This window comes from Trachemys scripta, chromosome 17 (assembly GCF_013100865.1).
Source record: "Trachemys scripta elegans isolate TJP31775 chromosome 17, CAS_Tse_1.0, whole genome shotgun sequence".
NCBI lineage: Eukaryota > Metazoa > Chordata > Testudines > Emydidae > Trachemys > Trachemys scripta.
Window position 1 is genome coordinate 16687697 of NC_048314.1, and position 13152 is coordinate 16700848.

At 46.5% G+C, this 13152-nt stretch overlaps 1 protein-coding gene across 3 annotated transcripts in view; it reads right to left on the reverse strand.

Moving 5' to 3' along the window:
* The window catches only part of DDX31 (DEAD-box helicase 31), a 67158-nt gene that overhangs the window by 40122 nt on the left and 13884 nt on the right, over window positions 1-13152 (reverse strand). For all 3 annotated transcript variants that reach the window (XM_034793770.1, XM_034793771.1, XM_034793772.1), the window contains 5 exons: window positions 11275-11394; window positions 10780-10886; window positions 10124-10347; window positions 9114-9290; window positions 5803-5862 (listed from right to left, as the gene is read on the reverse strand). In XM_034793770.1, coding sequence (XP_034649661.1) covers window positions 5803-5862; window positions 9114-9290; window positions 10124-10347; window positions 10780-10886; window positions 11275-11394 — 688 coding nt within the window. The remainder of the gene's footprint in view (window positions 1-5802; window positions 5863-9113; window positions 9291-10123; window positions 10348-10779; window positions 10887-11274; window positions 11395-13152) is intronic.

A 13152-nucleotide genomic window follows, 5' to 3' on the forward strand; every position in this document is an offset into this window, starting at 1 on the left:
GAAAGCAGAGAGAAAAATGAAGAGGTTAATTCTTGTCCTAACGGAGAGTCGGGGTAGGAGCCGGGATTAGAATTTAACAGGAGTTCCAGGCTCCCAGCCTCCCGCTCAGTTCATTAGGCCATGCCGCCTTCTCGGTATCAGCAGCAGGATTCAGTTTAGTTTGCTAATTACTAACATTTTTCTCTTGCGGATTAGACTAGCCTTTTAAAACTAGGTCATGTGATTTACTGGTAATTGGAAAGCTCCGCAAACCTTCAAAGATTCCTCAATATCAGCCCACGGGGCTCTCTTGTGGATCTTATTCCTATAAACGGTGTAACGTGAAAGCAGCACAGTACAGTTAGGAGGTAGAACTCTCAGCCTACTCGCCTTCTGCTGCTGGCACACCCCATATGCGATGAGATTCTTACTTCATAAACCTTCATAAAATATTCTTTGGGAATCTCCACTGGGGAGGTACCAGACAGAGCTACAGAACGGTGGGGATAAAGATCCATTTTACAAGCACTAACTAAACGAGATGGTCACATTTAGCTGTTCTCAATGCTCCAGAGGTTACATTGGGTACGTCTTCACTACCCGCCGGATTGGCAGGTAGTAATCGATCTAGCGGGGATCGACATATCGTGTCTCGTTAAGACGTGATATATCGATCCCCGAACGCGCTCCCCGTCGACTCCGGAACTCCACCAGAGCGAGCGGTGGTAGCACAGTCGACGGGGGAGCTGCGGCCATCGATCCCGCGCCACGTGGACCCCAGGTAATTTGATCTAAGATACTTTGACTTCAGCTACTCTATTCGCGTAGCTGAAGTTGTGTATCTCAGATCGATCCCCCTCCCAAGTGTAGACCAGCCCATCCTGGCATCAGTGAAGTCAATGAGGTTTAAATTTGATTTGGCCAACTCCTTCAGTTCCGCCCAGCTATTCGATTCCATTCTTAAGACCCAGTTAATAGAAGTGGGATTTACCACACTCAACAGATCTATGAGAATGAGCGCTGACTCGCCCTGGTCCACTTTATAACTAGATACGCTGCCAAACTCAATGAGTTGGAGCACACCAGGCACAGTACAATGCAGGTCAGTAATGAACATGCTAATATCATCTCTAGTACAATTAGGGCCAGATTTGCACATGGCCTCCATTTCTGCAAGTGGAGTTTTGTGCCCACAAGTAACTGTCCCTATGCTTTTGAGCCCCAAAGAAATTGCTGGTGCAAATATCAATAATTCCATCTCTACCCAGCTGTTCTGAAACACAACCAGGTAGTTATCACTTAGCTACGAAGAGCCAGGCCTGCAAATCAGTGAGTGCAAAAAGGAGACCACAATTATTTGTTGGCACAAGAACTGCTCCCACAAAAACAGAGGTTTGGGGCTGAAAATCTGGCTCTTAATTTCACATCTTTAGTGGAAACGATAGAGACCCAGGGATTAGAGGTGAGAAAATACTATTCTGCATCCCTGAGGAAGTCCAGAGGATCTTCCATTTAATGCTCCCCTTAGTTTTTCCAAGGCACATGACACAAAGCGAGAAAATGCTCTTTGCAGCCTATCAACACCACTCCTTAATCAGCTGTAGGGATCCCTGCTGGCCCAAGCCAGGAGCTCCTCCTCCCACCTGGTGCCTGAGTGCACTGCCTCCACAGCTCTCAACAGCGATGGGCCTTCCAGCCGGCAGTGGGAGGAACATGGAGGCTATTTTACAGGAATGATGTGAAAGGAACAGCAATAGAGCAATAAGAAAAAAAACGCAGAAGCCGTATACACGTGTTTCATCTGATCCCATCTGCAGCTAGACGGGAAGCCGCGGAAGGGCATGGCATCAGGACGTATCCAGCCTGGGGAACCATTGAAATTGGTGGAATTTCTGCTCTCACCGATTCTTGTCACCAGATTGTGTTAGTTGCCTGTGGCAGGACGAGGGGTCGGGGAAGTGACTGAGGAAGCTAAACAAGGTGAATTGCCACAAAACATTACAGATGGACATGAAACTTTTGCTTGGGCCTCGGTTCACTTGGTCGCTCTTGTGCAACCTAATGACGGTGAAAGAAATCACTAAAGTCGCTTTTGAAAGACACTCAATGGCGAGGTCTTGAAGACCCTGGGCTTGACAATTGGTTGCCTACATGAGGCCTAGAAGTACAGATGGAAGGCAGCTTGCTCAGGTGCCAGGCTGTCAGTTGGATTAAAATGACTCATTTATTTACCAAAGAACCTCACAAAGTGCTTTAGCTAACAGGGAGAGAGGGCCTAACAGCTCTCCAAGCTGGGGAAGGAGCTATCGTGCCTACCCGGCCTGCCAAAAGTCATTACTGCCGAGTGTGGAAAGCCATCAGCAGGGTAGAGACCCCCACCGGCAGGGTGACAGATTGGGCTGCGTAATCAGAGGAGGAAGGAGAGAGCACAGAAGCTGTCAGAGGCGAAAGCTCTTGGCTGGGGCCGCCAGAAAACTGGCAAGATGAGTTAGCGTGACTGAATAAACAGCAAACAATCTCCAAATGATCTTTCCTCTCTCCCTGGAAGAGATGAACTTGTTTAAAAGGCACATCCCAAAGGAAGCTGCGCAGAACTTTAACTGCAGGAAACCCTTGGAGAGTCACAGCCTCTCTATTCTTTGTTTGCCAGACTACTTTGCATGGAAAAAAAAAAATTATATTATATAAATAATAAAAGAAACAAAGCATCACAGGGACTGCCACCGTGGAAAGATGAGTGAGAGAGATGCCAGAGTCACAGAGAAATAAGAAGGAAGAGGGATTTTTTTTTCCCCCACGTCTCTTTGTTAAGTAACAGAAGCCTGGGTTTAGTCAGCAAGACCTGGCACCTTCTGGGTACAAAGCACGTAGAGGGCTTTGTAGTAAAGGGGCTGGGAACTCCCCCACGTGAAACATTTTCATTGCTAGTCAGGGAATGACAACTGTATAGAAGGCACCGGCTGTCAGATAGAGCAGTGAACTAGTGGGCAGGAGGAAGGCACATTTCCTGGCTGCCCCGGGGACGTCTGTGTTAGGTGGCACCTGCAGTTCAGGAATAGTGCTAAGTGTCTCTCTTTCCCTAAGGTATTTATATGGCCCACATCTTCCAGACAGGGCAGTGAGGCACACAGAGAGAGGAAGGGCTTGTCTGTGCAAACACTTCCTTTGTGATAAGCTGGGGTGTGACTTGACCCTGCACTAGTCCGCACATGCTAAGGATCCATGTGGATCCTGCAGCTAAACACTAAAAGTTCCTTCGTGTGCTTTAACCAATTTCCATTTCATGGTGGGGGTAGGTAAAGCGCACTAGGGAACCGTTAGGGTGCAGCAGCAGGGTCCACGTGGACAGTTAGTGCTCAGCAGGCTAGTGTAGGGTAGATTTATACCCCGGCTTGCCACAAACTAAATGTTCATACAGACAAGCCCTCTGTGACATCCTCAGGATTGCAGAGGACGGCTGTAGTAGAAGAGGGAACAGAATCCAGGTCTCCAGAGTCCCACAAGTATCTTTCTGTCTGTTCCCCTTCTTCTTATTTATCTTCTCGTCTGTCCCCACCCTACACCCAAGCGCCGAGTATCTTGTAAAGGAGGTTGTCGTAGACTGCGTCTCCTCTCCCAGTCCAGCTTCCTGTTGGAATTGTCTCTTCCAGGAGCAGGTCCCCGGCAAATTGAGGTACCCAGCAAATTGATTCATCTCCTTCTCTTTGTCCAAGGCTCAGTCTCTGCTCTCTACTTCTACCTGGGAAGAAGGTAACTGAAACTTCCCGTTCTCTCACTTCCCACCCAGCCCCACTGCAGCTGGATCCTGTGAGCCCCAGGAACCAACACCAACTTCCCAGCTGTTTATAAAGGGTCCATGCGGAGTATAAATGTACTTAACTAAAGATCACCAGCCCAGAGACATACTCCTGCAGCCGCCTAGTCATGACTTGAGACAAAGGAACAAAGCAGGGCACAAACCTAGGAACCACTCCTGTTTAAAAACAGGCTAGTTCTCCAACTGCCTTTGCCTAGATTTGTGCTAAAGATGATCGCGGCACATAACTAGAAAGCAACAGGCTGTTTTAAGGAAGCAGAAAGCTTCACCCACCACCAACTGCTGTGCCCTCGCGTGATGCGGTACAGCAGTTGGTATGCACTGCAGGTCTTAGATGTCGAGAATCACCCAGTTAAAACCATGGCACAATGATTAGCAGGAGGAAGAGTGTTAAGCCACCAGTCTTTCATTTCTGTGGATTCTGGGTTCCAAACCTGGATCAAAGTTCCAAGTGAAAAGGAATTTTCAAACCAGCCCTTTGTGCCATGTGACCGGCTCAGAAGAGGTGGGAATGTATCGAAATTCAGCAATGAGGTGCATTTGCACAGCTGCACCATGCTCATTATAATGCTCCCTCTCTTCTGTGGGTGGATTTTGCTGCTCACTGCCTTTGCACTTCATCCAGCCACTTAATGCAGATCTGAATGTGTGCACTGATGGGGGATGGAGGGACCAAAACTACAGACTCGATAACTTTGAACATATGCCACACAGAAAAGACAACGTGTTTATGTTCCATCTGCACTTCTGCAGAAAAATGGAGCAATATGTTGTTAGCAAACCTACATTTACTACCCATCGAACCTTCACACAGCCTTGCATGCTGCTTTCTAAATTGCGGTTGGCTTGTAATGAGCTACTTCCCTGAAAATGCTTTTAATATATAGCATGAGCACAGATTCTAGTAAATAACAGTTATATAGTATTTAGCATTACCTGGTATTACTTTCAAAGTATTTTACAAACATCAGTGAATTAATAAGATTTACAGCCCTCCTCATGTCGCGGTAGATAAATAGTCTCTCGATACTGTTGGGGGAAACCGAGGCACTGTGACTTGATCAAGGTCAAGCAGCAAACGGAAGTGGGGCGTGGACTAGCATCAGATGGGCACATTTTGCAGGTGTCACAATCTGGGAGAAGCAACACACTGAGTCAAAGGCTCCTCTATGCAGGCTTGGTAATCCCAGTGCAAACTATGGCTTTTACATACCATACAATAAACTACAACCCCCCCCAAACCTGCCACCTTTTTCCTTTAAGAACAATGTGTCACAGTAACGAGAGTAATTTCAGAGCTGGAGAGGGTTTCTCAGCTCTAATTACTCCTGATCACTGTAATTTACAAGTTTGCCGTGTGTCGAAATCACCAAGATTCACACGTTTTCAGATCAACAGCTGACACTATTAGAGAGCAAATCGTGCAGCCTTCTGCACCATTGCAGCAGGCTAGCTGTGGCACGGACGGGTCAGAAGCTAGAAGTGGAAGGTGCCACATCTACACAAGGGTGCCTGCAAACTTCAGTAGAGCATGGCAATTTCCCTCCCCAACCCTGAAGGAAGCTTGAAGGGCAAGCCATGGACAGCAACAAAGCAAAACACATTTATAATGAAGTAGTCCTCTGGTTGGTCTTCCCTTTAATCCCTGCATGTTTGTGTCTTTAACCTTGGAATAGTCATCAAGTCAGGACAGCTTTTCGTTTACTGCACAGGTCGGGCAAGCTGCCACAGACAGACACATTTTCCAAGACATGCAGGTATACAGACACTTTACATATGGTGCCTTCCATGCAAGGATCATAAAGTAATTTACGAAGAGCGGTAGAATTCCTATTCTACAAGCGAGGGAAACTTCAGCATACAGCAGATAAATGACTTTCCCCTAGAAAGTCGGGATTAGATCAAGGTCTCCTATCACCCAGTCATCCGCTCTAACCAGTAGACAATACTGCCTCCCAGATCAAGACCCATATAGTCTTTTGCATGTTACATTCTACGTTACCTACAGTGCAAAGTAAGATGCCTGTCTTGCATTGTAAGAACTCCTGGAACACTGCTGTCCTTTCCTAGAGGATAAAAGAAACACAGCACGTTTATACTCTGTTGTAAAGCAAATAAAGAAAATTTAACAGTTTATGTTTGAACCCTCTTCATCTTCCATCATTTCTGTCCAGCTTCAAGAAGTGGGTGGAATTCTACGGCTCCATCCCAGCACCTTAGGAGATTTGGAAGTGAAAAAATCTATGGCAATAGTGGTGTCACTCCACACAGTAAAGACTATCACACCATCAAGGAAAGTGCAACGTCTGGGGTGCTGGCCCAAATGCATACGCCCAACTCAAGATGGCCAACATCCCAAGGGCTTGTGAAGTCGCAGGTGGGTGATGTTAGTATGGTGAAAAGGATCACCTGTATCTGTGGGGAAAGGACCCACCAAAGAAGGAAACAGTAGTTTACATTGGACTAGAGGGAGGCAGGTCTAGTTGCTGGCTTAGGGTACATCTACACTACAGGGGGGAGTCGATTTAAGATACGCAAATTCAGCTACGTGAATAGCGTAGCTGAATTCGACGTATCGCAGCCGACTTACCCCGCTGTGAGGACGGCGGCAAAATCGACTTCTGCGGCTTTCTGTCGACGGCGCTTACTCCCACCTCCGCTGGTGGAGTAAGAGCGTCGATTCGGGGATCGATTGTCGCGTCCCATCGGGACGCGACAATCGATCCCCGAGAGGTCGATTTCTACCCGCCGATTCAGGCGGGTAGTGTAGACCTAGCCTTAGAAATAACTCTGCCTGGGAGAGTCTATGAGGTTCCCCCTAGTGGTCAAGTTGGGTTAAAGCACTGTGACAGTGGAAAAAAAAAAATCACTGCTTTCCCCTCCCCCAATCCATGCAGCACTCCCCTCTTGGGGGGTTTACGTATTAGAATCATCAACTGCTGCGCTGAATGAAACATTTTCTCAAACCCACTCTAAAGCGAGACCCTCCCTGCCATTCCCCCATCAGCATCCCCAGGAAGAGGCTTGCATGTGGGGAAGCAGCTTAGCCTTGTCACCAAGTCCTGGGCCATATAAACTGAATTCTCACCGGAGACGTCTCTCACCCTAACAGAGCTTGGAACATGGGCTCATCTGACATCACCTCACACAGCTCTGCCCAGACCTGACACAGCTCTACCAATTCACCTTCCTGAACTGAGGCTGTTTATTGCATCCAATCACACTGTATTTTCTTGTGAAATAAACAGGGACTTTGACTTACATCACCCCATCAAACCCACGTGAGGCAATCCTTGAACCCAGGTCTCCAGAGGCAAATGGCTAATGCTTTAATTTACTGTACCACCTGGTCTCCGCCACCTCGCCTCTCAGCTGAGGGAAGTCAGTCAACACGTCCCAATCTACTTTCCTGAGATGTCTTAGATCTCACCCTTTCCATTTCTCTAGCTCAGGCTGTCTCTAGCCTCAAGAATATCACACTTCTCTTTGGTATCTATTGCCAGCAGTTTTTAACCCCCAAGGTAAAACTGCCCCCACGCTCCAAGCCTTGCTCCAACTCCGAACCCGAGGAATATAGGTCTATTTCTAGCAGAGGGCTAGATGAAAGAGACGTCTATGGAATCTTTACCCATTTGCCCCCCGGCTGGACATATCATTCTGTTCTGAGGAAGGACAATAGAAGCCTGGGCCCCTCTGACATGCCCAACCTTCTCCCAACAAAAACGAAAGAAAAGAACACGTTGCATCTTGTTGACACCGACAGCAGCCGTGCTCAGCAGTACCATATGGGATCCACAATTTAGCTCCATTAATGCTCTTAATTTGAAGACATCAAGCACTAATTACACACTGGGTACTAAAAAGGCAAAACCCTTCCCTTGATGCCAGCTACTTAGTGGTGTTCTGTTGCCTTAACAGCTGGTCAGGGTAGAGTCGGACCAGACCAGGCCTGCTCACTCTCAGGCGGGCAGGCTGAGGGAAGGCCAGACTGCAGGACAGTGAAGCACATGTTCCTGGTCTTGGCAGGATGGGAATGAGTGAGAAAAACAATGGCTCTTCACCTCTTGCCTCATCAAATGAGCACTGTTCATTTGCCATCTCTGCCATGCTGCTCAGGGCAGGGCAGTGGCTCTCCCCCTGGGAGAGGGGCAGGGAAGAGGGTTGCTGACTTTTCAAAGATAATGGCTCACACGTTTCACTCTCCTACTAAGAGAGAATGAACATTCACAGCAGAAACTGACACGCTTCTCCTGGCCTCTCGCGTCCTTCTGGATCAAATCCCATTCTAATCAGCTGGTCAGCCAGGCCCTGCACGTCCACCACCAACACACCAGTCGCTTTTGTTAGGTGATCTTTCGTTGGGTTGTTGTAATACAATCCCCTGCCAGACAACTCTCTCCCACGGGACTGTTCTTTGCAGCCAAAGCCAGTCTGCTCAGCTCCATAATAATGGGGCCAGCAACTTGTTAGTCGATACACTAGCTGACCGAGTCCTAAACGTTATTTATAATAAATGTTATTTATAAGATTATTTCCTTTGTTAGTCAAAGCACTTTCCTGCCTACCTCAGAAAGCTAAAAACGTAGGCACACGAAGGGGCAATGGTTTAAATTTGTCCACTGGGAAACACTGTGTGACTGCATCAGCACGCTGAAACAACAGCACAACTTTTCTGTAGCGCTTCGCAGGTGTGGATCACTGTTCGTATTAATGCCTGGGGAAACCGAAGCCCCCACAAGGTGAAACGACTCACCCAAAGTCACACAATGGATCATTGGCAGAGTCCGGTATAGAAGCCAAGTCTCCAGACTCCCATGCCTGTGCCCTACCTGCTGGACCATGTTGCCATACTTAAGAGGGCTGACCAGGGCTGCAATCAGAAAAGGAGGAGAAGGAAGAGGAAGTTTCTGCTGCAAGACAGCATCTGTAGACCCCTCCACCAGTGTTCTGTTCACACCATGTGATCCCTTGGGTATAAAGAACCCATAACATGTCTAGCAGCGCAGCTGCATAGATTCAACAGCACAGTGAGTGACAACTTTCCAGTCCTAGCATCATATACCAGAGGGGATGATGATACTGACCTCCTTTGTAAAGTGCTTTGAGAGCCACTGATCAAAGGGGCGATATAAGACCGAGGTATTGGTATTATTATGATGTACCAGTTTTACCCCAGTCAAGTAATTGGAAGGTGGTTGTGGAACAAAACAGAGGATGTGAAAACACTTTTCCTGTGGGGTAGGAGATTAGGGTGCCGGGCAAATGAGGACCGTCCTCAGCCCATTCCACTTTTAATACACTCTTCAGCGGTGCTCACCTCCTGTTCCATGTTGCCGTGTAGTCGCAGGAACTTTAAGTGGGAAGAGGGGAGTGGCAAACGTTCAGGTTCTTCAGCCTCTTGACCTCCCAGCAGGACTTTCAGGAGGAGCTTGTAGTGGAACTCCACTTGCTCACAGCTGGAGAAAAAAACGATCATCTTGTGGCGTTTTTCAAACTGCAGGGAGAACAAGAACACATGCACGGCCATGTTTATAAGCCTCTGACGATTCTCTGATCACCAAATGACCTCAATTACTAATACATCCGAAAACGGACAAATTAAAAATGTTGGCACATAAACTGGCTGCTAAAAACAAAAGTTCACATCCCACACAGGAGCCTCCCTACTGACCTAGGAAGACAGAGGAGAACACTCCACATTGGCACCCTGCACACTCCTCTGGCTCCTAATTCACTTCTGAATACAGATCCAAGGCTGAGATATAATACACATGACCACTGATGGCCTCGGACCAGGCAATGCCCCTCTCTGAGACAGCAGTATGCCACAGGTACACTACAGCTGACAGAGCCTAGGCTGGGATTTTTGGGAGCTGAAAGAAGGGATTTCTCAGTGGAAGGCCCCTAGTTCCACAACTCCTGACCAGAGGAGGTTAGATTGAGCCCAAGTCTGATCATCATCAGAACACAATGCAATTTAGGTATTCGTGTTTCCAAATGGGGGAGGGGGGGGAAGAGAGAGAGAGAGAGAGTGAGTCTGTGTGTATCTATCTATCTATATAGCTGGCCCCCAATCCCAGATCCCTTGAAAACACACACACACAACTTGGATTCAATGGAAGTTTAGCCCAAGGAAGGAGCTCAGGGTTTGGCTCACAGACAAAATCAGGTGACCACGGAATGACTTCTGGTGCATACAACCCAATGGCCGAACACTGCTACTCGCTTTCATTTTCCGTTGCCTGACCCTACAGAAAAACAGGAGGTAGAACTGCTCATGAGTCACTTCCCTCTAATCAGGCGTGAATACAAGACACGGAACCTCACCTTGCACTTCCCCAGGATAAAAGCTGCTAGCGTGACAAGCCTCAGTTTGCTGGGAACCACCACCACATGCTGCTTGAGCTTCTCCGGTATGGCAAAGCCGTCCTCTTCCATGCGGGCTGGTGAACCAATGGTTTCCTGCTCTGGTGTGGTTCTGTCCCAGGTTTCCTCCACAATGGCAATGCTCACTGGATCATGCAAACTGATATCGGCCAACCTCGTTACTCCTGCACCAAACAAAATCCATTACACACGAAGCAGAAGCTTCTCTGCGAGTAAACTGTAGGAAATCGTTCCGCTTTGTCTCCTTGAGTATTAACGTAGTAGAATAAACACGTGCACCTCAAGAGCAACGCGTGCTGTTCTAGAGGAGCAGTAGAGGTCGGCTTGAAATCGATGTAGGTGTAACGTTTTCAAGAAATTGGCAAAACGTTTCGACAAACTTCAATGTTCGATACATGAGAGATGTGTGATCTGAGAGAGAGGCATGGTCTTGGCATGCGCTATAACTAGAGGTGCTGGAACAATTTATATAGTGGGGATGCTGAGAGCCATTGAACCAAACTGTAAACCTGGTCTGTGATGGAAGCCACTTCAAGCCAGGGGGTGCAGTAGCACCCCCAGCACCCTTAATTCCAGCAACTATGCCTATAACTTACCTTCTGTGAGCGTGGCTGAGAGCAGGACATTCTGCCGCCTCTCGCTCTCTGCATTTAAAGCATTGAGTATCACGGTCACATCCTTCTCAAAGCCCATGTCCAGGATCCTGCAAAGAAGATGGAGACCACAGAAGGCATTATGGGAAGCTAGAGGAAAAGAGAAGGAAGAGAAGGCTCAAGGCTACATGAGCCAATTAGGAATATAGGACGTGCCATAGTGGATTAGACAAGTGGCCTATCTAGTCCCGTATCCCATCTCCAACAGTGGCCAGCACCAGATGTGTCAGAAGGTGCAAGAATCCCTGTAACAGACAATTGTAGAATAACCTGCCCAGAGGGGAAATATCATCCAAACCCCAGGCACTTAGTGGTTGGTTTCTGCCCTGGAGCATGACGGTTTAGATCTCTTATTTTTAAAATATTGAATACATAATCTAATGTAGCTGTAGAGGTTCTCGTTATCCATGTCAAAAGTCTGAGCACTTAAAAGTTTACCTGTCGGCCTCATCCATAATCAGCCACTGAATACGACGGAAGTGAATGCACTTTGTGGACTTGATGTGATCAACCAGGCGGCCAGGAGTTGAAATGAGGATATTTATTCCTTTACGTAATCTGTTTAGATTAAATTAAATAAAGAGTTCACAGTTTATCCTTCATCTGGTAATAGCAGTGATCTGGATTTAGGAACTGGAGCCCACAGAATACAGGGGAGAAATCCCATCCCCACTAGAGTCAATGTCAGAACTCCCATTGATTTCAGTGGGGCCAGGATTTCACTCTAGTTCTTTAAAGAGAAGCTGCTTCACACAGCTAAAAAGCAACCAAGGACGACTCATCCCTAGTTGGCAAGAGATGCCTCTGAGTTTTCAGCTTTACCCTGCAGAAGTTCCCATTCTTGCACAGCAGCATGTGTATTATCATATCATAGCTCACCTCGCTCTTCAGGTTATCTACTACACTAGCTCTTCATTTCCAATCATTAATACAAATAATATGTGGCACTAATATGGAGCTTTCTATCTTCAACATGTGTACAAATACAGCTAATTAATGCAACCCCCCGCGAGATAGGTCAATATTTTAATCTCCATTTTACACAGGCAGGCTTAAATAACTTTCCCAAGGCCACAAAGTGAGCCAATGTCAGAGATTAAAACACAGACATTCCTGGTTCTCAAGTCTTGTCCTGATAAATGCAGGGGGGTTTCCTACGTCAGTGATAAATTTAGATAACGGGGGTTTGAGGCTATTATGAGCATAAATATATGTGCACTCACACACAATTTGCTTATATATAAACAATAATATAAAAATACAGATCTCCACACACACTCTATATCAGGGTGGACTGATTTAAATCATCACAGTTAATCATGACTTAAATCAGCAAGCAGGAAACCTAAATTTTAAGAATTGATTTTAAATCTTCTCTTGCATTTGTACTTTTTAGTTATTTTCCTTAACAAAACAAAACAAACAAACAAACAAAAAAAGAGTTCATTCTCACTGGTTGGTAACAATTAAAATATCTTGATTTGCAACTAAATATAGCTTTTACACTAAATTTGGTACTTGTTTTTGCTAACCAGGAGGATATACTATCTCTATACACATTTACTTTAGCAATGTTCTAGCTGGACATACATTTCATTGAATTTTACATGGTTTATTATGTTAGCTAATGGGGAGTGATGCATTACTTATTTACTAGATGATAATTTGTGATTTTTTTCAAGCCGCACTTGGATGGAAACTGGAATTCAATTAAAATTACACAAAACCAGCATTTTAAAATTGTGCTGGATGCATAAGAAAAAAAAGCAAGTTTATCAGAACAAGCTCTGCCTTTAAAACTGGTTTCTTAAACAAAGGAAATATTAACTGTAGTTAGTGAACTGATGGATTATTTCTGATCAGCATAGGCCAGATTTTCAAAGGTATGTAGGCACTGTAACGGGGCATGCTCTGTCCCCGTACTCTGATGCCCCAGAAACTTCTCAGACTCTGTCCAATAAGAGGCAACTTCATGTGAATCATTTACATTCCCATCACCAATACAGTCTTGTGCTGCAAATTATTTATAGCGCTTCGCCACCTTTAGCCCTTTCCCACAGGGCTAGAAAGGAACAGAGCTCTCCCTTATTGAGCTCTCGGAACAACTCCAGGCTCAGGTAGCCCAGGTCCTCTCTCCGCTACTTCCTCCCTATGTCTTTCTTATACCCCTCAGCTGATGGACAATTGGTTCATCAGCCTTCCCAATCTGATCTGCTAATTAGCTCGCATATCCCCAATCAGCCTTGTGGAGGGGAGAAGGGCTGATTGGTACATAAGGGATCAGAGTGCTGGCTCATCTGTTAGCTTCCAGCACTG